Source organism: Peromyscus californicus, unplaced genomic scaffold, assembly GCF_007827085.1.
Source record: "Peromyscus californicus insignis strain IS unplaced genomic scaffold, ASM782708v3 Scaffold_10__1_contigs__length_136768540, whole genome shotgun sequence".
Lineage (NCBI taxonomy): Eukaryota > Metazoa > Chordata > Mammalia > Rodentia > Cricetidae > Peromyscus > Peromyscus californicus.
In genome coordinates, this window is record NW_026294391.1 from 20956072 (window position 1) to 20980864 (window position 24793).

General features: G+C 38.9%; 1 protein-coding gene across 5 annotated transcripts in view; it reads right to left on the reverse strand.

The window, feature by feature from the left end:
* The window catches only part of Mid1 (midline 1), a 214542-nt gene that overhangs the window by 107737 nt on the left and 82012 nt on the right, over positions 1–24793 (reverse strand). For 3 of the 5 annotated variants that reach the window (XM_052712989.1, XM_052712777.1, XM_052712852.1), the window contains one exon: positions 306–1021. In XM_052712989.1, the coding sequence (XP_052568949.1) occupies positions 306–965 (660 nt within the window). In that variant the 5' untranslated portion in view covers positions 966–1021. Of the gene's footprint in view, positions 1–305; positions 1022–12113; positions 12234–24793 lie in introns of those variants that run through there. The other 2 variants (XM_052712923.1, XM_052713065.1) reach the window with 2 other exon arrangements.

A 24793-nucleotide genomic window follows, 5' to 3' on the forward strand; every position in this document is an offset into this window, starting at 1 on the left:
CTCCTCTCTTTGCAAGAACTGCAGACATTGAAAATGATCCAGACAAACAGCAAGGGTTGAAAATGATCCAGATTTTTAGAATTTGCCCTCACCTTGACAACACTAAAATTACAAGCAGCAGTCAACTTTTACAAGATACCCTCATTGTGTAACATTTATAGGCTGCCAAAAACATGCTACAACTAATCAGACAACAAAGGTGAAGAGAAAACCTTCACCCACCATGTAGCTAGCAGTGAATACACGTCTTATTTCCATGACATTTGCTGGCAGAAAGGGGTTGGCTTAAGGCGGATCGGACTAACCTTCAATTTGTCATAGCGCTCACTCAAAGCTGCCACCTGATGATCGCGGTGCCGCCCAACCAGTTTACACAAGGCACAGATTAACTGGTCATCGGTCACACAGTACATATTCACCTTCTCATCCTCGTGCTCCAGGCACATCAGCCCCCGGATGTGCGAGTCCGGGATTGGCTCAATCAGACGATGGCCTGTAAAGGGCTTCTTGTTCGGGTGAGTGGCTTTTAGGCACTCATCGCAGTAGGACACTTCGCAAGTGACACAGGTCTTCACAGCATCCTGGGCAGGATCCTGGTCACAGAACTGGCAGAGAACCTTCTCGGCAGAGGACATGGTGTTGGCGTCAAAGGCCCGCTCCCTGCGGGTCTCACTGGGAGAATTGGGCCCGCTCACAGATGCTTTCTGAAACCTGTCAATGATGTTCTGTAGGGTGACGTTGCGCTTGAGCCCGTCTAGACCTCGCTGGCTGAGCGTGATGACATGCCGGCAGGTGGGGCACTGAAAGGCGCTGATGGACTCCACAGGCTCGTTGGTGGCACAGTGAGAGACCAGGATACGGTGGGCGCAGTTGAAGCAGAGGCTATGTGCACAGGGCAGCAGGAGAGGGTCTTCAAAGAGCTCCAGACAAATAGGGCAGGTCAGCTCCGACTCCAGTGTTTCCATCTTCAGGCAAAACTCTCCGGGGTCATCAGCAAAATCCAAGGAAGCTGATCAGCTATCTGGAAACAGAACGTAAGATTGGATTAAGCATGAGGGGTCAGCCAGGGGGGGCTGTCAACTTTGAATGCATCTCAGAATAATTCCAAGCACAGGTCATGGAAGGAAAAATAAAAATATGTTCCAAATGCCTCTCTTTACTGGGAGCAAATGATTTTTAAAAAAATGAGCCTAGCATTTTCTAATTGTTGAAAGTGACAGCTTTCATTTTTACTGTTTATTGTTTTTTATGTTTTTTTCCACAGTTCTGGCTTTTAAAAGGTCTAAATCCAACTTGAAAACTAATTGAAACTATAATTTCTATAATTGGTGTATGATCAGAATAATTTTATGTTACAGCCATAATCATTCACAGCTTTGAATTGGTGAACTTAAATATTAATGTATATGCATTTTAAGGATTATCAGTTTGCAACAGCAGATCAGGATATTCAACTGTAAAGACATACCCACTAGAGATATGAGCATTCAGCATATATGAACTCAAATGTATGCATTTCAGTAGAAATAATGTTTAAATTCAGGACATCATTTTCCAAGACATTCTTGAGGAAAAAAATACATAGATTTGCATGAAGATGATCATAGTAGAGATGGTATTTTTGGCATATGTTCATTATTCTTCTATTGTTTAATCCAGAAGCGGGATGTGGGAGGCAGAGAGAAACAGAGAAAACTATCCGGGAGCCTTTTTGAAGGCTGCAACGCCAATAACTAATATTATTACATACGTTTGGTAAGTTCTAACAATGATAACTACAGTTTAGAAAGCAACTTGGAAAGACTATGCCAAGGCTGCTGAGGAATTCTATGCAGCCCACTTGGTAAACTATCCTATCTCAGGCTTGACACTGCTGCCAGCAACGAGCCTGGCTGGCAGGAGGTCTTGTCTCATACTCACAACCCTGCTGGCCCAGGCATGACCTCTGCCAGCTTTGTTGTTCCCCTCCAGGCCACCATCGGGTGGCCCAGCTGAAAGTGCCCCTTCCCATAAATACCTCACTGCTTTTGTGAACTCCTGCCTCCCTTCCCTTCAAAAAAGGGAAGGCAAAGAATCCCACACAAGCACCAGTTCATTAGGGTGAAGAGGCCTCCTGCTCATTAGCAGGCCTGGGAACTAAGCCTCTTTGAACCTTCTCCCTTTCAAGGCCATTAGTGGAGGGCTGTAGAATGCAGCCCACTGCAGGCTGTGGGAGAACAGTGAGGTTTACCAGGTCAGGAGGTGCAAATCACTCACAAGGGTAGAAAGTTCTCAGTTGGCTTTATGGGAAGGCTTCACTTCCAAAGCTGTACTTAGTGATTCTGACAGTCAGTCATTTGTATTCACACCTCTGCTTCTTTGCAAAAGGCAGGGTTTCTAGAATCATCTGACCTTTTATGAAACAGTATCCATCTGAAATACGAAGAGCGCGCACAGCTCAGTGAAACACCATCACCTCACTGCGAACTGGTAGATCAGTAAAGAGTATGAAGTATATGTCCTGGGCCTGTTAAACATTAGAAGAGCAAACTAGTAGCCCAGGAACAACCTGTGACCAGACACTCATATTTACTGCCTGATAAAGGCGTGGCTGCAATTTTAAATACCGGCGCTTACTCATCTTTCCAGTCTGCAATGTAAAACCAAAGGTTGCTCTTCTAAGAGACTTCATCATCCTGACTTGTGTACATTGTTCCTGTAGACGGCTCCGAAGAAATTGAAAGGTTTTGCCTATTAAGCAAGACTTTGATTAACTGTGGATAAAAAAAAAATTATCTCCGTGTCAAATTTCTTCTCCTTTTCTATCAGAAGCATAAAAATCAAAGGAAAATAGTAGGCCTTTTCCTGTGCTCTATTCTATGATGATTGTTGTTAATTTTTATGTTATTTACTTACTTAAATATATTCCTGTTTAATTTTTTGAGCCAGGCACTTGTTATATATTACAGACCTCCTGTAAACTTGCAATATTCTTTGCCTCTATCTCCTGAGTGTGGAGATCATCAGAGCAAATCACTATCACAGAAGCACGCCACCCACCATGCATAGCCAAATTATTTCCATTTAATTTTTATTTTCACATATACTGTATTTGCACACATTTATACGGTATATAGTATAAATATAGCATATATATTTATATAATATTTATCTAGTATTCCATCCTATACAGTATTATAAGCCAATACATTAAAACAACAACAACAAAGTGTGGAGAATCTTTAAAAAAAAGCAAAAAAAACTGGAAGTGGGAATGGGTAAATTCTTAATGATTAAAGCACCTGTCATGCAACATGAAGACTAGAGTTCAGATTTCCAGAACCCACATAAACACTAGGTGGGGGTGGAGGCCACCTGTAATCCCAGTGCTTGGGAGGAGGAGACACGAAACCAATCTCCCAGAGCAAGCCGGTTAGCCAGACTAGGCCTGTAGAGCTCTGGGTTAATCTAAAAGACCCTGCCCTAATGAATAAGGTGAATAGCAATCAAGGGAGACTCCCAACATAAACTCAGAGTTCCACATGATCGCACACATTAGTGTGCCTGCACACATGTGAATATGCACATACACACTGATGTACATGGAACACAAATAGATAAAATTGAGTTTTTAGTTTTTTAAAACTGAAAATAGCACTGCCATGTGATCCAGAAATAAAATGAGTATGTGAGAGAGACATTTGCATTCCCATGTTTGTTGTAACATTAGTCACAGTAGCCATGCTATGGGAACAACCTAAGTGTTTGTAAACTGATGAACAGATAAAGAAATGCAGTACGTACACATGGTGAAATACGATTTGGTTATAAAAACGGAATTCTGTCATTTGCGGCAATCTACATGCAACCAGAGGACATTAAGACAAGTGAAATAAGTCAGACAGCGAAAGGTAAATATTACATGATGACTATGTTTTTAGTGGAAGTGTCAGATTCCTTCCCATAGAGGTAGCATGGGAATTTCCAGGGGGTGATTCCACTGGGCATCCCAGTGGAAATGCTGACATTTTATTCACTTATTCAAGAGAAGGCTACTATGTGCTAGGTACTAAGCTGGTCCAAAAAGGGAGACCCATGTGCTGTTGCCACTCCACCTCTATTATCATGAGCCAAGCCACTATCATCTCCTTCCTGGGCTATCACAAGACCTTTCTAAATGCTTTCATGTCTTCTCCTTACTCTGGCCCTTCTCCTTTTAGTCTAGCTCCCATTCAGACGGTAGAGAACCTGTTAAAACATGACAGATTCTGCCTCTCTTCTTCTCTTCCCTCCAGGGGCTTCCCATGTCAGTCAAAGGGAAATGCACCACAATAAAACCAGCACTAGAAAACAGACTCAGACGGTGAGCTCATTTCCTCCCACACTACTCCTTTCTTGTTCTACTCAGGGTACATGGCTTCCTTGTCAATCCACAGATATGCCAAATGCATCCCATCTTCTACTTGGCACATACAGTTTTGGAATCCATGTAACTCTGGGCTCTACAGTCACCTTATCTGAACCCACATAAAACTAATTCCCTCACTACCACCGTAACTACCCATTCCTTATAGAAATCCTTCTTGCTTTATCTCAGTCTGTTGTTCTTTAGATATATCTATTGCTAACATAGTCTATTACTTTCTTTATTGATGTCTCCCTTTAATGTCTCTAACACTAGACAGTGCTGTATAGGAACAGAGATTTTTTTTCTCTTTGGAGGCTGTGTCACAAATACCTAGAATGGTGTCCAATGCACAATAAATTTAAACATTCATTGATTTTTTTCAACTGTACTGGGCTGAGTTGAATGAATAAAGTATAACTCTTTCCTTTAAGGATCTGTCAACCAGTAAAATGGACGTCAGCAAGCTTTCTGTATAAATGGCAGGGTAATAAATGTTTTTTTTTTGTTTTGTGGGCCATGGGATATGTATTGCAGAAATAATCATAAAGAATATAAAAAGGAATGTGCATAGCTATGTTCTGATACAGCTGCATTTTTAAAAACAGATAATGAGCCAGATTTGACCTACAGATCTTATTTTTTAGAGGAGAGAGATACACACAACCGGCCAGAAAACAAAATGAAAATCAGCAGCACAAAGGCATGAATAAAATGCCAGGTGTGTACGAACAACAGCAAAGATGGAGGAGTCTGACTTGGACAAGCGAGTACATGTTCCCTTGTTAACAGGAAATTATTTGCAATGGGATTTCACCCTGACATCATTGGAAATTATGTGAGTTCAGTGCTTGGGGGCAATTCATGTAGGAATGATTTAATAGCAACTGCTCAGATCTGAATCTTTTCCTTTTACTGCCATAGTACTCAGCATGGTGCTTTGGGCAAATGTCTACACTGTAAATAGTTAACTGAATTAAGTGCTGAGAAAATAGCTAGATGTGATAAGTGAAGTCCAGCCAAATGTGTAAGTCATTGGGTCACACACTTCCAAAAAGGAAGGAGTTCTGAGTTGATATCTACAATAAATTCCACTCTCTACTTTTATCCAGAAGTTGCCACACATCATCTTCATTTCTCAATATCTACATATGCCATTCCTTTCTTCAGGAAATTAGCTTGCCTTATTTTCTACCATTTAAAAATATCTAGAGAAATTAAAGTACTATTAATCCTTTAATAAAATATTAAAATCTTTGCATGCACTTGGTCCTGGGGTAGGCTCAGGCAATGTTTAGCTCTTGCCTTGGTATTTAACAATTCATTAAGAAAGGCAAAAAGTACTGGGCAGTTAAGAGCATTTGCTGCTCTTGCAGAGGACCCACAGTTAGCTCACAACTGCCTGTAACTCCAGTTCTATGGACTCCAACACACTCCACAGGCACTAGGCATGAATGTGGTACACAGATATAGATGTAGGCAAAACACCCATACACATAAAATAAATCTAAAAATGAAAAGAATATGTTGTGTAACATAATGAAATAGGAAATTCAAAAAACAGAATAACCTACCCTGCCCAAAAGGAAAAGGGGACAGGAAAGTTTCCTCAGGATAAAAGATGAGGGAGGTTTCAAAAGTTGAGCAAGGTTCATTCACAAGATAGTGGGGGTCAGGTAGGATTTGTGCAAAAATAAGTTATCTTTCTTTTGTTTTTTTGCCTAACCTTCACAGTTCACTTTCCATATTTTTTTTAGCTAGCGTCTTAGAATTTATTACAATAGAAGGAAATCACACATGCATATTGTTGTCAGGAAATTCTATAGCTCAACATTTTTATGAATGGGCTGGCTGGCCTTTATTCTGGAGGAGGAGTGGCTAATCATGGGAACCTCTTGAAAAAAACTGGGAATAGCAGCAATTCAGCATTCACAGCTTTGCCTGCCTGCAGTTGGTCTACTAGAATAGGGCAGAATATTAAGCAAAAGAGGAGTTGAAAAGATAGTCAAAAAATGTAGAACATTCACCATGCTGCATGTACGCTGCCTGAGTGTCCTAAAGAATGAGTCCACAGATGTTCCCGACAATATTAGCACTCGTTCTCATCATGTCCAGAATTAGGATTGTCTTCAGTGACACATTTCAGTGAAGGCTTGTATCCTTAGATGCCAGGCCTCTTTTCATGAAACTCATTTACCAAAGAAAGCACTTCTTCACAATGGAAAGCAAATAAATGGAGGTTTTGGTGGATAAAAGAAAGATGTAGATGTGTGCCTACATCTTTCTTCTCCAGGGCTGGTCCTGTCCTTCTGAGTATCATTGCAATTGCAATTATCCTTCTCTAGTTGCTCTCTCTCAAACTGCTGCGGACTTCTTCCTGTCCATCAAAACCTTGGAGTTTGTTCTCATTGTGTGTCCTTCCTTCCAGGAGGTAAGCCAGTGTGTTCACTCCTTTCATGGGTACTTTCCATGAAAGTTATTCCTAGGCTTGAATCTCAAAGCACCATCTTTCTGGCATTTCTCTTCAGAGTTGACAATTCTCAGCTTCATGGTCTACAACTGCTTCAGACTCAGAATGCAACTCTCATGGGACTTATTGACTTCCTTCCTCAATCTGTCTTTTCTAGAGGTGTTTCCTAAAGGGCTTCATTTACCATCTTCAAAATGTGAGAAATCTGCCATATTTTCTATTCTTTTCTCTCTGGAGAAGGCAGAGTAATGCCACCAAAGACAACTACAAACTATGTCTTGGTAGGTAACAGGAGAAAAGAGAAATTAAAGTTTCAGATATAATTAAGGCTTGTAAGCAGCTGATTTTGCAATGAAGAGATTAATTTGGATTATTTAAGAGACTCAAAAGAATCACAAGACTTCTTAAAAGTGAAAGATGTCGACTGAAGAGTTGGAATCAGAATGATGTGGCGTAAGGAAGGCTAGAACCAACCATGGCTGCTTTTAACACAAAGAACAAGGCCACAAGCCAGGGAATGCATTTAGCCTGGAGAATCTGGTGATGGAAGAATAAAAATTGATAATATCCCACAGCCTTCAGAAAGAAGCAGAACTCTGTGGATACTGATAAATAGGCAATTCATGTGTGATGACAGACTTCTGAAACTATAAAATAATGGGCTTGTGATGTTAGAAGCCATCAGGTTTGTTACAATGTAAAATAGCATCAGTAGAAACAAATATATTCTTCCTCTCCAAAATTCAAATCATTCAGGAAGAAATGTGTCTACTTATCATAGCTTCATGCTGATTTGGACTCATTCTGCTACATTTTTAGACCATCGTCTTCCTCCATAAAGAAAACTAACCCTCTTAATTTGATTTCCTTTTTAAAATTTTATTTTATTTTTATTTATTGTATGCATGTATCTACGGGTGGGTATATACACCTGAGTTCAAAAGCCCTCAGAAGCCAGAAGAAGACATTGAAGCCTATGGAGCTAAAGCTATAGGCCACTATAAGCTAACTGACTAGGTGCTGGGAACCAAACTTTGGTCCTCTAGAAGAGCAGAAAGTGTTCTTAACCAGCTGCAAATGTGATTTACTCCTGATCTTTCCTCCTTGAGTTTACTGATTGTAACCTGTTCCCTGAACTACAGCTTTTTCATAGCATTTCTCTTCATAGTATAAAACATAGTTCTCATGTTGCCTAAACAATGAATCTTGCCTGGCATCTCATCTCCATTTTCAAAGACTTGACCAAGTTTCTCCAAACTATACCTTCAACTCTACTACCCCTCACTTCCTAAGTCACAGGCCCAATAAATCAGACCATTTGCCACTCTTTGCAATTGGCTTTTGTTTTTCTTCCTATATAAATAATTTTCATTAAAGATTTTCTTTAGTTTCATGTTAGCTTTTCTGTCTCTGTTTCAGGGGGTGGATGAAAATGGAACCTTCCAGAGGCCCAAAGAATCCTGGCTACTATTGTATTTGGCAACTTCGTATTAAACAAGGAAGAACTGTTTAAAAACACAGCTGTAAACAGTGTGACGTGTGCTAAATGTTTACACTTAACAGTTACAAAGTAACCCTTTAGGCTGAAAAACACAAAGTGACATAATTACCCTACTTAACAAATCATGCAAATATTATTGAAAAATATTATTTCCTCCTACACAACAGAATAACAAGACCCCAAGTTTAATATGTGACTTATCCTATTCTCTTAATATATTCTAAATCATTCAGGGCTAATCCAGGTATACATGAGCTTAGGCATGAGCAGGCACAAACACACACACACACACACACACACACACACACACACACACACACACACACACACACAAGCTTCCTAGAAAGAAAGCATTCATAGTCTCAAATGTAGGCTTCAAATGGATGTGTGATTTGAACCAAATAGCCATCACACCCTCACAGGGGATAAAACCTGAATGCAGGAGTTCGCACCTCATAGAGCCAAGGAAAATGAATTAACAAAGGGATAAAAAGCTAGTGGGGAGGGCTGGAAGCATAACAGAATCTTGGCACAGGGTGATAGTTGAGGTGATCTAGCTGGTCAGCTACCTGAGCAGAAAGCTACTTCCTTGCTCCCTGTAGGTTCCAGGTTTCTTCATTGTAAGGTATTTTTATACTGAAGAAGCATTCATTCCAGGAGAATGTTCCTGGGGTGGGGTATTGTCTTTTGTTTATGGTATAGCCTATGGGAGAAAACAAAGGGAAGCAGAAAATTTCCAGTGCAAGAGTCATGGCACAGGGACCTCAGCTGGAGGGTTTGGCTTTAGAAAAGAGGTTTGGGGAAACCCAGGATAGGTACTCTTAAGGAACAACCCATGGGCTTGTGCCTATTGGACTCATCTTTAAAAAAAACAAAAACAAAAACAAAACTCTCCTCTGAAGTAAAAGGTGAAAGCATAGGAAGTCAATGCAGACAAAACATATAAGCTCCAAGCCTATGTTGTTAAATCCCTTGCCATCATCTTGCTCTGCAACTCATGTTTGAATTTTACAAGGGTAGTCTGGGAATCCTCCCAGGATCTCTACTTTGATACAGTTAACATAACCTAGACCTTGAGGAACCATCTAGTATCCCCATGAAGACAGCATTCATTGCAGGGTTTAATTCATGACCAAACTCAGGCAAGCATTCTGGTTCAGACATCAAGACCATGCAGATTTCACTTTCATACTCAAGAGTTGGACTGAGAATGTTGGGAAGATGGCTCTGTGTGTAAAGGCACCTACTGCCAAACTTGATCCTCAGAACCTACATGGTAAAAGAGAAAACTGACTCTCACAAGTTGTTCTCTGACTTCCATGAACATGCCAGAGCATGCACGTGTGTGCTCATGTACACACACACACACACACATACACACACACACACACCCCACAGACAAGCATATGCACATGCATAAATAAATATATGTCATTTTAAATTCTAATTTTAAAAATGAATTGGATTAAGAATTAGGTATCTCCAGGAAAGATGTGTTCTTTACCCACCTACCCATATTCTGTGTCATGTTTGCGCAATGCATAAAACATAATTGTTATTCTCATTTGGAATATAGAAAGAAGATCACACAAGCAATGCATGAATAATTTCACTCTCAGTCTCTCATTGAACAGCTCTGAATGTCGTTATAATCAGGCATATTAATAGTGTGCTGAATCATGGAATACACTGGAAAAAACCACTTTGGGATACTTGTGATTGATTGTCAATACCAGATGTTTCCCGCCCACTTCCCAGATGATACACAAGGAAGTTCATATGGTTCTTATCCAAATATCCTTTATACTATGGAACTGAATATTTATGTTTACCAAAATACAAACCAGATAAGAAAAACTTTAACACAGTGGTTCTCAACCTTCCTAATGCTGTGACCCTTTAATACAGTTCCTCATGTTGTGGTGGCCCCCAAGCATAAATTATTTTTGTTGTTACTTCATAACTGTTATCTTGCTACTCTTATGAATCGTAATGTAAATATTTTTGGAAATAAAGGGTTGTCAAAGGGGTCTCAACCCACAGGTTGAGAACCACTGCTTTTTAACACAACAGAAATATATACCAAGATTCATAAAATTGGTTTCACAAAGTTAGCTCCTAAAAGAATTGTGAGCAACAAACATCACCGAAAATGGCACAAATAAATTGTATTATTTGTTTCAGAAACATGTTCCACATCTCTTATCTCCATCACCTGGGGGAACCTAAATATTAGTTGACTTACTGATGTTAGAGCTTTGGGTATGGCATCATTATTATAGAACTACAGGTGCTATATGTTTTGAAGAACATGGAATGGTGTTTCTATCATGGACCAGCAGAATGATGTGAAACACGGAATCAACCCAGGCTTGTGAGATTGCAACAGGCTGCGCTCAGAAGGAACCTGCTTTCATCTGTAAGAGTGTAATTTTCCAAGCCAGGGAAGTATATAATAACTTCAGTAAAAGCTGGCTCCTATATGCAAGGTGAATTCACTACATATACAAATTTTAAATGACATAGTACAAGCATGCAACATCTGCATATTCAACATCTGCATATTCAACTATGTAGCTAAGTATTTAATGTTCAGTTATAAAAGCCACCAAATCAACATACTACTTAAAAACTACTTTAGTGATTATTACTCTCTCAGGGGAGCCAAAAAGGGACAATAAAATAGGGTTTGTTGGAAAGAGAGGAGATTCCGCTGGATTTAAAGCCATTTTGCAAGACTGGGAATGAGACCTACAATATTCAACAATTTCACAGTCTTGTTTTGACAGAGAACAATACACAGACAAAATAGATTTTTCAATATAAATAGTGCATTGAGTAGGAACCTGTGGGAAAAGGGTGATCCAGTAACATTCTACAAGTAATGAACATTACTCTACAATTACAATATCACTACATGTAACCTGCAAGTGCCAGCACATCCAAATTCATCTAATTGGTAACAGACAAGTATGAATTCCTGCCAAACGAACTGGAGGGGTCTAGGGGGACTGGACTGACTAAAGCAAAAATGACAAGCAGATAAGCACCAATATGCTAGTCTTGAGTTTTCAAACAATCAATTAGTACATTTTGGACAATTTATAATTTCTTGTGTGTTTTATTTAGGATAAATCAAGTTGCAATTGAAACTTTGCCTGACATGAGAACTAGGGAAGACTTAATGTCACCAAACACTCACCTGATGGAGTTCATGCAAGTCCAATCAAACTATTAAGCAGCCCTTTTTCTGTACTTCCCCATCTGCCTGTAATGCATGCACTTTTAGTAATTGGATCTCTAGGACATTCTTTAAAATAATCACACACTTGCCTGACCACGCAACCTGATTAATAATGAATGAACATTCCTGAAAAGAATCATTTGGAAGCATGGCAGATGTCTGTGGGGATATGAAGGTTTTAATGATCAAAATTAAGGGGAAATGGGAGCTGGGTCACACAGTCTGGTTATTTTAATTGAAACTCAGTCTTCCAAATTTACTTAACAGAATGCTTAAATACTCCTGGAAGTTCATCTCCACACATAGGCAAGCAAAAGAGACTCATGGCAGTGAAAAAGAGCAATCCCTGTCTCACTGTCTTAACAGTAAAGAAAGCCCCTAGAAAGCCTCAATCATGCAATGCATTCCTAGAAGCCTGGTCAACAGGCTGAAAACAGAAACTTGTACACTGGTACTTAAGAGTCCTTTGAGCACCACTCAAGGTTCTGACAAACAGATCCCCTTGAATACCCACCAACGGACTGCACACTAGTTCTTTTTGAAGAAACATCGCTGTAGGTAGAGGATGGAGTTCCACAAAATGATAGACAGGCCACTGAGACCAGGTGGTGGGTGGCAGGCAGAGCTGGAGCAGTCCTGTGTGTGTCTGTGAGAGAGTCGACAGTGAAACACAACAGGAAAATCGGTCCAACAATTCCAGGAAGGCCAGCTCCACCTCATCCACTCCGTCAGGGTTGCCTGAGTTGAAGAATCAACTGCCTTTTCCATGGCCCCCACTGTGACTTCCCTGTCCCCTAGCCCCGTCAGTGTTCAGCTGAAATAAAATGAAAAGGCAGCTCAGGTCAGGCTAACACTCATGGCCTGGCCCAGAAGCATGAGGACTTGGCACTGAGATCGGCACTCTCCCTGCTTACAGGGACCAGCAGTGGCTCAGATGACTGGATGGATGATGTATGAAGCCAGAGGCTGAAAGAACATCAGCTCTCCATGCTGCTATCAGGAACTATCCTTCCCAGCTTGGGGGTCAGAAACTGACTTTAATATACTACTGAGCACATTGTTTCATTATGCTCTGAAGGTTAGTTTGTTTGTTTTAAAAATAATATGCTCATTATTTTGTTTCTTTAGTCTCAAAATTCAAATTTAATTTCTGAAAGAAGTTAGTTTTCAGCTTATATTAGGAGGAACAATCTATTGTAAAAATAGTAAGCTATTCATGTTTTCTTCCTAAAAGAACTTTACATTATACAATGAATTATCTTAACATACAACTAAAAATATACAAGTGCGTGAGTTGCACACACACATATGTATATAGATATGCAACTATACATACACACATCTGTATAAATTATACACATCCATCATACATACACACACATAAGCACCGAAAAAGTATCCTATGTGTAAATAGTCTTCTCTGGGTTTCCATGGAGCGGTTTCAGAGCACCCCCACTAAAGACAGCAATACCCATGGATGCTCGTTTCTTATACAAAATGGCATGTTGTTTGCATACACATCCTCTCACATATTTATAATCACCTCAAATTACTTATAATACCTAACACAATGCTATGGTGAATTATTTGGAAAAAGTGGCAAGAACAGTCTGTACATGCTCAGTATAGACAAAACATTTTTCACATCTGAACTGTGCTGAATCTATGAATGTAGAACTCACAGAAGGTTGATTCCATATGCATCTAATATTATACTATAAAAAATCTAATACCATATATATATTCAAACTACAAAAATCTGTAATTTGTCCCCAAACTGGATTTCACTCGCCAGAACTGGTTTCCAGAATGGCAAGAAAAGGGCGCGCTGAGAATGGAAAGTAATCATTTAAAATGTGACTATCTGAAGAAAGGGAAGTAGATTTTCTAAGAGCAAAAAGAAAATTTGTCCTGCACTGCAGTTATTTGAAGGATGTGGCTTATCAGTATACAAGACAAGAAACTGCAACTAAAGTACTTCACCAGGAAAGTGTGAAAAACAGTTCTGCACGATTCAGTTTATCCTGTAGACAGTTGGGCTCCACCAAAGGTATATAAGGAGCATGCAAGATAAAGGGGAAGCAGGGAGCTTACTCTGGTTGTACAGTGTAAGTTTGCAGCACTTGTTTTTATAACACAACACTTCATGGTAAACCAGAACACACTTCATAGGACATAAAAATGCACCGTTAGATGTTCTGGGTTTACATTTTTCCAAATCATAATTTTATTTACCTATTAACAATATAGGCTTTACTCAGTTTTAAAATAGATTTCCTTAAGACGTTCATGTGATTCGCCAAAGACACATGTTTACTATCAAATAGAAAGTTCAATAACTTTTCATCTAAGATTTTTAAAAAGCTTTTGTGAACATAACATTAAAGTTGTTAACATTTATGAGATGGCTTTAACTTGTCTATATTCTGGCACTGTGGTGGGAAAATCAGCCTTAATAGCTCAAGTTAAAACATCAGGAAACAAAACGTTTACTCCACCCATGAAAAGACAATGATAAACAACAATAAAGCACTTTGTAATCTTTTCAAGTTCATAAAATTTTGGCCTTCAGTTGAGATTTCTAACAATCAGAGAATCTCAAATATCTCACGTTTTATATATCATAGATCATTTTAATAAACAAAGCATCCTAGTTATTTTTTCTTCCTCTTTTCCTTTAAAAACAAACAAAGAAACCTAGTTTTGTTTTGTAGTCAAGGCTAGTGTGGAATTTATGATCTCATTCCCTCAGTCTCCAAGCACTAGGATCATAGCTGACTGTCACCAATCCTGGCTAAACTAATTCGGTTTTAAAAGCAAATGGGATATATTTTATATTATATTGAAAATGATTGATGTTTCCTGCTCTAGGCTTTTCTGGCTATCATACAAGAATTTGGGTCTGACAACAGTGCTAGGCTACAAAAAGAAAGACGACAAGAAAGATATATCTCAACTTGTCTCCTAGCAGAAGGTCTAAGATTGGATCTTCAGGTGAGAGGACCCATATCATGGTGGTGGCAGAAACTGAAGCTACTGATTTCTTTAAAACCATCCACAGATGAAAAGCTTATAGTGATGCCTTCCTTGAGTAATTTTTCATGCATATCTATATTTGGGTAGGAATTTATATATACCTCCATAGAAATCTAAGTCTATAAAATCAAATATATATATATGTATATATATATACATATATATATATATGAATCAGTATTTGTATATGTGTATACAGGTATATGCACTCACACACAGAGACATATACAAAAGCACCTTTTGAAAATTACTTGAACTTAAGAGCAGTCATTCTCTAGAAGTCCCTTAGTTTGTTCATCCCCACTACATTACAGAAACACTCTTTATTCTGTGCAAAGATAGAAACCTGTAAGTAATGATTATTTATCCAAAAATACTTCCTGGCTCAATCTATCAAAGGTTAGTTTGAAATTAGTAAGATGGTATAAGAGATCTATTCTCTTGAAGATACTTGAACCAGATTTTTGCAGGTAGATTGAATCCTGGAAAACTCTTAACTATTTTAGGACATTTTTTTTTACTTTGCCTAAATAGTACTCCTTTAGGAGACCCATTTTTTCCCAATTATTCCCTAAATGTTCAGATTGTTCTCTGAACACTTGAAAGTTTAAAGTTGTTCAACAGCAAAAACAAATCCTCTTGTCATGCTCACGCAGATAATGAGGACTACAGAGCAATGGATTCCTACTGTATGAGCAGATGGGGAAACCATCTACTATGAAAATGCCTGTCATACACAAAAAAAAAAAATATTGCTTTTCGGGGCAGGTAAGACGGCTCAGCCAATAGGAGCACTTGCCAAGTCTGATGACTTGAGTTTGATCCCTAGCATCTATATGGTAGAAAGAGACAGCTGACTCCTGGAAGTTGTCTCCTGACCATCACTTGAGTGCCCACCCCCATCATATGAACATAGACACACACATGCAAACACACACACACACACACACACACACACACACACACACACACACACACACAGGAATTATAAAAAAGAAGAAAACCGCTTTACCCCCTCAACTTCAAAGTTAGCCACACATAAAATCCTCGTACTCCCAATATCCTGAAGTTACTTTGTGATCTTAAAAAAATAAAGAAAACTAACCTTCATCCAAAACTCCTGGTTAACTATTATGAACATTTCCTGTGATCACTGAAGCCCTACAGTCAAAGGATAGAGTTCCCCCACCCACTGCCCCCCCCTCCATTTTTAAAGGCAACCAAAAGAGGAGTGATTCTTTTGTTCTCAATTGTTATTGTAAAGCACCACATGAAAGACTGGGAACGATGGGAACACGGCAATGAAAAGAACAACAGCTCTGACGAATGAAAACAGGATATTAAGAACAGTATCAGGACTGTCTGTACAGAACAAAGGCAAGAGAGAAGCTTCTCCGAGAAATTCCAGCAAAGACATTTTTGCCACATTGAAATGCCAACAGATCAACTGCAGTTTTTCAGGGAAGCATAGATGCTTACATTTGGGGCAATAAAAATGGGTTACCATTAAAAGACACACATAGACATGCAATATAACGTATCATAAAATTAAAACTGCTTTCAAATCTCATCAAATCTCCCTCCTTTGAACCCATATTCTACTTCTCCAAATTTCTAGATCTATGTTTTATCCTATATAAAATAAGGTGCTAGCTTTACCAAATAACTAAGTTACAGAAATTGATTTTTTTTTTTTGCGAAAAGGAAAAAAAAGCAAGACTGTCTCTTCACAGTATGTTCTTTGTGTGTGTGTGTGCATCAGAGTATGTGTACATGAGCATATGAATATATGAACACATGTGGAGAACAGAGGTTAATGTTAGATATCTTCTTCAACTGTTCTCTCTCTCTCTCTCTCTCTCTCTCTCTCTCTCTCTCTCTCTCTCTCTCTCTCTCATGTAAATGTCTCCCACCGGACATAGAGCTTACTGGTTCAGCTAGACTGGTGGCCATTCCCCTCCAAGGGTCCACTTGTCTTTGTCTCCCCAGCACTGGGATTACAGATGTCTTTTTACATGGTTTCTGGGGATCCAAACTCAGGTCGCCATGCTTACACAGCAAGGACTTTGACAACCGAACAGTCTCCTCAGCCCCCTAACTTAAACTTTAAACATACCCTTTTAGTATTCCCAGGGAAACCATGTAATGAGCACCGTATTAAGAAACAATCAAAGTAACTAATACAGTATATTGGTTTTGTCAAATCAAAGTGGTGCAAATTCTCCAAAAGCTGTCAATGTGATGACTCATTTGATAAGGCATAATGAAAGTTCATCTAGCTTATCGAACTTAACATATTATTCATTATTATTATCACTGCAGTCTCTAAGATAAATGGGTTCTAAACAGTAAGTAATATATTTTGTACAGCATTAGGAATTTCCATCTAGATTCTCCTTGTTTCTCTTTCCCTCGGTGTCCTTTCTATTTTAGATGACTGAGAAACTGCTTTGTCTCTGTTGTGTTGTCAGAAAATTTGGGGCTAAACCTTGAACTTAGAGGGCCCAAGTGCTCTTAGTGTACTTTTGAGCCAATCCCATCAATGTGACACCATGCAAAAGGATGTATAGCTTGAAAATAGATAATACTGAGTTCAAGCCTGGCCTCTGACATTTCCTTGCAATGACCGATAAGGACCTGATACTCTATGTCTCTCATACTCACAGACACTCTCCATATCTTATACACAGTTTCTTTCTTTGTAAAATGAGGATGAGAGAAATCTCACAGTCCCTTGAGGATCAAGTGAGGCCGGATTTCAAAAGTGCCAGGAAAAACTGTCATTTTCTTGTCCCTTTCCCCCTCTTGTTCTGAATTACCTCTTCACTAATTTCACTATCTGTATTTATTCTTTTAGAAACCCTTTCAAGCTATTTTGGGAAGCAGGAAGGATATCAATCCATTTAGTTATTTCATAATGTTCATGAAATATCTTATGTGAGGGATGTAATATTTCTTCTTTAAAATAATTTATTTATTCATTTGTTTATTGTGTGTTTATGCCATAGGGAGAAGGGTAGTCTAAGGAGGCTAGATGCAGGTGTTGGATCTTCTGGAACTGGAGTTACAGGCAAGTGTGAACTGTCAGATGTGGATTCTGGAACTGAAATTCAGGTCCTCTGGAAAAGCAGCAAGTCTTCTTAACATCTCTCCAGCCTCTAAACTAACATTTCTGTTCTTCACAAGAACAACTATATTATGATAGTTTTTATGTAGACAATCTTGTATGCTTCCTAGACTTCAGTAGAGTTCTGTGGTTATTATCATTGTGTCTCCTATAAAAATCCTGAGGTTACATTCTCTGCTTCCCACTCAAAGTCACCTTGTTCTCTGTGTATCATCAACCAGAGCAGTGGTTCTCAATCTTCCTAATACTGTGACCCTTTAATACAGTTCCTCCTGTTATGGTGACCCCCAACCATAAAATTATTTTCATTGCTGTAAGTTTGCTACTGTTGTGAATTTAATGTAAATGTCTGTGTTTTCCAGTAGTCTTAGGTGATCCCTATGTGCTGTGGGATGTTCTGTATGTTAAATGTGTTGCTCTGATTGGTTAATAAATAAAACACTGATTGGCCAGTAGCCAGGCAGGAAGTATAGGTGGGACAAGGAGAGAGGAGAATTCTGGGAAGTGGAAAGCTGAGGCAGAGAGACACTGCCAGCTGCTGCCATGAGAAGATGTTAAGATACTGGCAAGCCACCAGCCAAGTGGCAACTTATAGATTAATAGAAACGGGTTGATTTAAGATATAAGAACTAGATAACAAGAAGCCTGTTGCAGCCATACAGTTTGTAAGCAATATAAGTCTCTGTGTGTTTACTTGGTTGGTCTAAGCAGCTGCGGGACTGGCGGGTGAGAGAGATTTGTCCTGACCGTGGGCCAGGCAGGACTGGAGAAAACTCCAGCTATACCTATGAAAGCATAATTCAACCCCTAGAAGGGTCATGACCCTAAAGGTTGAGAATTATTATGTTAGGGCCATTACATTTCAGGAAACAAGAGACCCTGGCATGGACATTATACATGAGCCTTGTGAGAGCTGAGAACTATCAGATATTTTTCTGTTTGCAAATTAATCTGTCAACATGCAAGTTACATGGATGCTGACAGAAAGCATGAGAGTCTTAAATTAGAGATAAAAAGCAGTTTTCAAAGCACAAATGGTGTATCCTTCACGGTCTTGTTTCACTTTGCCCCCCAAGTCTCATCTAGTGTACCTGGTACACATAGTGGGATACACCACAGCTCAGCAACCCAGTGCTTAAGAAATCTGAATCTTGTTTTGTGGATTGTAAGTACCTCCCTGGCCTTAGAGGAAGATAACTATCTCTATTCTGTGAGACTTTTTGTTATACAGACATCCTTAAAAATAGTCTACAGTAAAGACAATTACCCCACTCCCAAGAGCTACAAAAATCTGAGCAATCTGTGGAAACTTACTGGTCAACACACAGTTCCTGTCCCCACCTGTGGGTCTGACTCACAGTAGCAAATAGAAATCAGGTCTATTTCTCAATGGGCTTTCTAGCAGTTACAGTGGAGGCAGACTCTCGCCTGGCATTGAATGACCTACAAGGAAGTCCAGAGGTAAAACAAGTTTACAAGGAAGCAATGAGGTTTTTATCACCAGCATCAACCTCACCATCACACCACCTTTTATAATAAGTTGCAACCACAGGAAAACTACCATAGATCAAGAAAGTCCTACACACAGATTTTGCCCAGATAATCAAAAGCTGCTAGAAAAAAAAGTCCGTCATGGTCTCAAATAAGCCTGTACCTGGCCTGAAACATCAGCTCTCCACTCTGCACTGAAGTAGTTTGAAGAGGATAGGAAAGAGGGCTATTAAGAGAAGATATGGGTTCAAATTCCTAGCATTCACATAAGAGCTATATTTGGCCAAAAATGTGTGTCAGCCCATGTTTTCTGTTGGAGGCAAACAGATCCTTGGAGCTCAGTGGTCAGCCAGCTTAGCTGAAACAGCAAGTTTCAGGTTCAGTAAGAAACTCAGTTTCAACAAATAAGGTTGAATCTGATAGAGGAAGACACCTAAGACTTCCTCTAGCTTCTACATGCATGTATAATGGGTACATATAACTACACACGTATACCACACATAAATGTGTGGGAGAGTAGGATGAACCTTTAACTAAACATTTTTAATTGTAAGCTTACTTATTTTGGAATAAAAAAGCAGATAAAAGTCAGTTCTTTTATTCCACAGGGGTTTGTATTGGTTTTTGTTGGGGATTTTGCTTTTTTTTTTTTTTTTTTTTTTTTGTCTTGCTACCTGCCAGGAGCAGCTCCAGCCACTAGCAATGTAGTGGTAAATACGAGAACAAAGGCCTGCCCTTAGTTAGTTCTCTGAGATTTTAATGGAGAAAACAGAAAACAAATGGCCAGGGAAAGGAATTATTTTAAAGACTCATATATAAAGTGAAAAAAGTTAAAGGGATAGCATAAAACAAAGTTGGCAGGTGTACGCAGACTATTTTAGCAAAAGGGGTATTTCAACTCATATCTGGGAAGTCTTTCTTGACATTCTGGTTTCCCCCTGCCAATAAACAAGCAAAAAATCGCAATTTTAGATTTGGTCAGACACATTCAAGGTGGTATGACTATAGACATATTTTAATTTTAGTATTAAACATTCCAGCATTTAGGCAGAGAGATATAATTTCATCTCTTTGATTATTAAATGCTTAGCTTCAGATATCAAGCATAAATTTCTTTCTAAAGGGCACTAAAGTCCAACCTTTACAATTTATTGTTTGAAAAGGTAAGATGATGAGTTATTTGAAACAGTTACCTCCTGATTTATCTCTGCAATGTGATTTGACAGGATGACCCAGAGATTCCGTGTGGGCCAAGAAAGCAGAAAGTACCATGTCCTGGGCCAGTTTGTCTTGTTATAGCAAAGGGAGTGACTGGCCATGGTATAAAGAACAGCAATGTACTTTTCACAGTTCTGAAGCATAACCTGGGGAGGGAGTCCAAGATCAAGACATGTGCAATGGAAGACCCTAACTCTGTTGTCAAGATTGCTCCTTGAATCCTATGTCTTCCAGAGGATAGGAATGATGTGTCCTTAGACAGGAGAAGAACACAAAAGACCAAGCCCACTGTTGCCAGGCCCCTTTGAACACCTGAATACCTTGCAACACTGTCACATTGGGAATTAAATTTTCAGCCTATGAATTTTGTGAACACATTCAGACCACATCATGTAGTACTCAGAATTAGCTGGATGTGTGCTTGATCTTAGGATGTTAACTCAAAATTGAATAGCCACGCAGTTACAGTTATAGGGAAGGGAAATGCAGGAAGTCGGGGGGAGTGCTGGAGGAAATGGATATCTTTGTACAGAGCCTCAAGATTGGTGAATGTTAAAGATATGTTACAACTGGAAGGTTCTGTTGTCTGGCAGGTTCTATTAGTATCTGATTGACAGCGGCAACAAATAGCATCTCCAAATAAATGCCCTTGCTAGTTAGGAAAAATTGCAACCAAGCTTGAATCATGGGTTTTGGAGACATTTTAGTAAGAATCAACCAGAAGGAATAAGATTGCAAAGATATTCATTAAGAGAGAAAAAAGAATTGCCATTACATCAACAGCATAGGCCCACAGAATACTTGGGAAGGTGGAGAAGCACTCTGCTCCTCTTCCACACTGAAGTAAATGACACGGTTCTTTTTTTGTGTATGTGTAAATGTGTGTGGTATGCATACATGTATACATATATGTTCACCTGTGTGTGGATACACATATGTGTGTATGTATACATGTATGTGCATGTGTAAGCCAGAGGCTGATGTCAGTTGTCTTCCTAGATTGCTCTTTGGTTAATTGAGGCAGGGTCTATCAATGAACTCTATCTAGTTCACCAATCAGCTACATTAGTTAGCCAGGCCACATTGTCCCAGGAGCCTTCGCGGCTCTGCCTTTTAAGTGCTGGAATTACAGGTGGCTACCCCCCTTGCTGGCTTTGATCTGGGTTCTGCCATCCTCATGCTCTCAAGGCAAGCATTTTCCCCAATGAGCCATCTCCCCAACTCCAGTGATAAGGTTTAGGACAGAACATGGTGCCTTTTAAAACAAGCAATCTTCTGAGAGTGAATTAGGCCCAATACAAAGAGGTTTTTGGACTAAAAGTCAAGATTCAAATGGGTTTTTTTTTGGGGGGGGGAGATGCAATACTTGTGCAAAAAACATTCTTTAAAAACATCATAGGTCTGGGCATGTAGTTTGGTGGGAGTTAATGGCTTCTATCCCAAGCACTACAAAATAATTGTAATCTATGAGTATAAATTCTGTAACAGTCAGGAGGATCCTATTGACTTTTAAAACATATCCTGTGGCAGACTCTGTTTTTACTGGTATTATCAGAATATTTCCTTGTTTTATGTTTAAGAATTATATATAAGTATTATTTGTAGAGCATAAATATGAGACATTAATTTGGAATTCATACCCAAAGGTATGATCTCAGGCACTTAATGTATGGGTTTTGTGTTGTTATTTTTGCTTTATATTTTATTTAATTGATTGTTTAGGACCTAAAGGAAAACCCTTTGTTTTAAGCATTTTATCCTTTTATGGAGATTCAATTTACATGTGTATTTCATCACACATACTTTATCTTTTCACTCAAGCTTGATAAGAGTGTGGCTCTTTAAATAAAAGAAAAGGGGAAATTGAAAGGACTTAGTACTTGAGATGTAATCTGTGACTCAAAAAGGCATTTATAAAATTGTCTGGCTTTAAGAACAGTGAAATTTCAAGGTGGCTAAGCTGTACTATGGTGGAACTATATTTATCATTAACAAACGTGAATGTTAGCTGAAGAAAATATGACACAATAGCCTTACATTGTGAAAAAAACAATTTTAATGCCTGATTTATCATCTTTGTGGTAAAACTTGATCAGTTATCTCTTATTAAGCAGCTGCTTTAGCTTGTTATTCTTTAAGTCAACAGGGACACTTGATTCAAGGCACAGATCCAAACAGTTCTGCCAACAGTCTCAATCTATACTTTCTACTCCAAACTCCTCCAAGATACTCTCAATTTTAAAGGGATGCAAATATTTCGTTTTGCAACTTTAGTCATTTTCTTTCTTGGAAAACAGACTGAGAAATTACTCACTCCTGGGGTCCTGGGCAAAGGGCACAAGATGCTGGTAGGAATGCGGGTGACTTCCCTGAAGGGAGCTTTGTTGTGCTTGAGCCACCGCCAGTAAACCTCCCCCAACAACAGAAACTGCCAAAACATCAGTAGTCCAAAGAGGGGCGCTCAGGTCCCGCTTCCCGCCCCCCCCCCCCCCCCCCCCCCCCGACTATCAGCATCCAGAAGCAATTCTTTGCATGGGTGCTTCTTCATCCTGATCCTGAGTGGCAGCTCTGAGGATTAAACTCAGGTCCTTTGGAGCAGTCGCTTTATGCACATTAGCCCCCTGGGGTGATGAACTCCAAAACCTCTATTTTCTCCCCTTGGCTCTACCCTGCTCTCACAAAACCCTAGTTAGCCACTGTGCTACACAGCCTTTCTTGGATTGTAGGCTATCAAAAGAAAACAAAACAAAACACCAGACCCTACAACAATATGATGGATATGGTAATGAGGGTCTTTAGGTAGTGGGGAAATTCCAAGATCCTTTAGAGCTGAGACTAGGGGACTCCTTTTCTTTTTTAACATTGAGACTTCACATTCTCATCAGCAGAATCTTGCTTGCAATACCACAAATGATCATTTGCCTGAATAAAAATCATGTGTGTGTGTGCATCCATTAAAAAGAAGTCCTTCAAAATTGTCAAATGAAAATCAAGATGAGTTTTCCCTTAATAGGGCAAAATTTCTTGCTTAGTGACTGAAGAAAGAAAGAAAGAAAGAAAGAAAGAAAGAAAGAAAGAAAGAAAGAAAGAAAGAAAGAAAGAAAGAAAGAAAGAAAGAAAGAAAGAAAAAGAGAGAGAGGGAGGGAGGGAGGAAGGAAGGAAGGAGGGAAGGAAGGAGAAAAAGAAAGAAAGGAAGGGAGAGAGAGGAGAGAGAGAAGGCAAGAGCATCTGGCTTCTTTCTGTGCTGCTTTGGAGCTTTTTGTACTCACTTCCTTGTTGTCTCTGTGAAGACATTGTTCTTTTACATAGACGTTATTTATCCCATGGATTGTGGTACACTTCCTTCTGTGCAATAATTTAGTAACCTACATAGAAAGAAGGCATTGTTCCATTTCTAAAAAAAAAAAAAATACTTGTAATTCTAACCAAAGATTTTGAGGGGAAAGATACTGAGGGGAGGAAAATGGAAGTCGTATCATTCTGAGAGCACTGACTACTGGGACATCTTTAAATGCCTCATCTGCAAACACAGTCTCTCTTGTGCATATATGTGTTCTCTCTCACAAGCACTATATATATATATATATATATATATATGTAGTAATCACTAATATCCAAATTAAAAGACACTCCTGCTCTGGTAACTCAAGGCAATGACTTTGGTAATACACACCCTTCAAGAAATAGGTCAGAAGATAGAATTAATTTCTATTTAGGAATTAAGATAACAAGAAAAGCACAGTGACTCTTCATTTGGCTGAAATTCTCTGGAAACGTAAGAGTTCTGGTTAATTTGATTTTCTGGTTAACTGAACCTCAAATACATAACCTGTTTTTAATCTTCACTGAAATGTGTCTAAAATGCTTGAGTCCACCCACTTTTACTCCTGCAACTTCAAATCAAGTGCTGGGTTTCATTTAAAGGTTCTTAAGTAATTCCAAATCTTATTTTTCCTTTCAGGTCATCAATATACTTCTTTTTATTTCACCATAAAGAGAGATTCCAGAGACTAGCTTGAATGTATAACTGTTTCCATACCCAGTTTCACATTCATCATACAATCACCTTTGTCTTTATATTTCACAAATGTCTCAGAAAAGTATCACAGAAATTATAATTAATAAAAGACTCTTATTGACAAAATTAAGAATAAGGTTAATTAAGCTTTTCAATGTTTGTATATTAAAGGAAATTAGTAAAATTCCCTTCTCTAACTAATGTTAAGTACTTAATATAATATTTTAATATAGTACTTCTAACCAGTTTTGTTAGCACAAATTAAAGACTAATACTGAAATATATTATCTTTAAATACACTTTT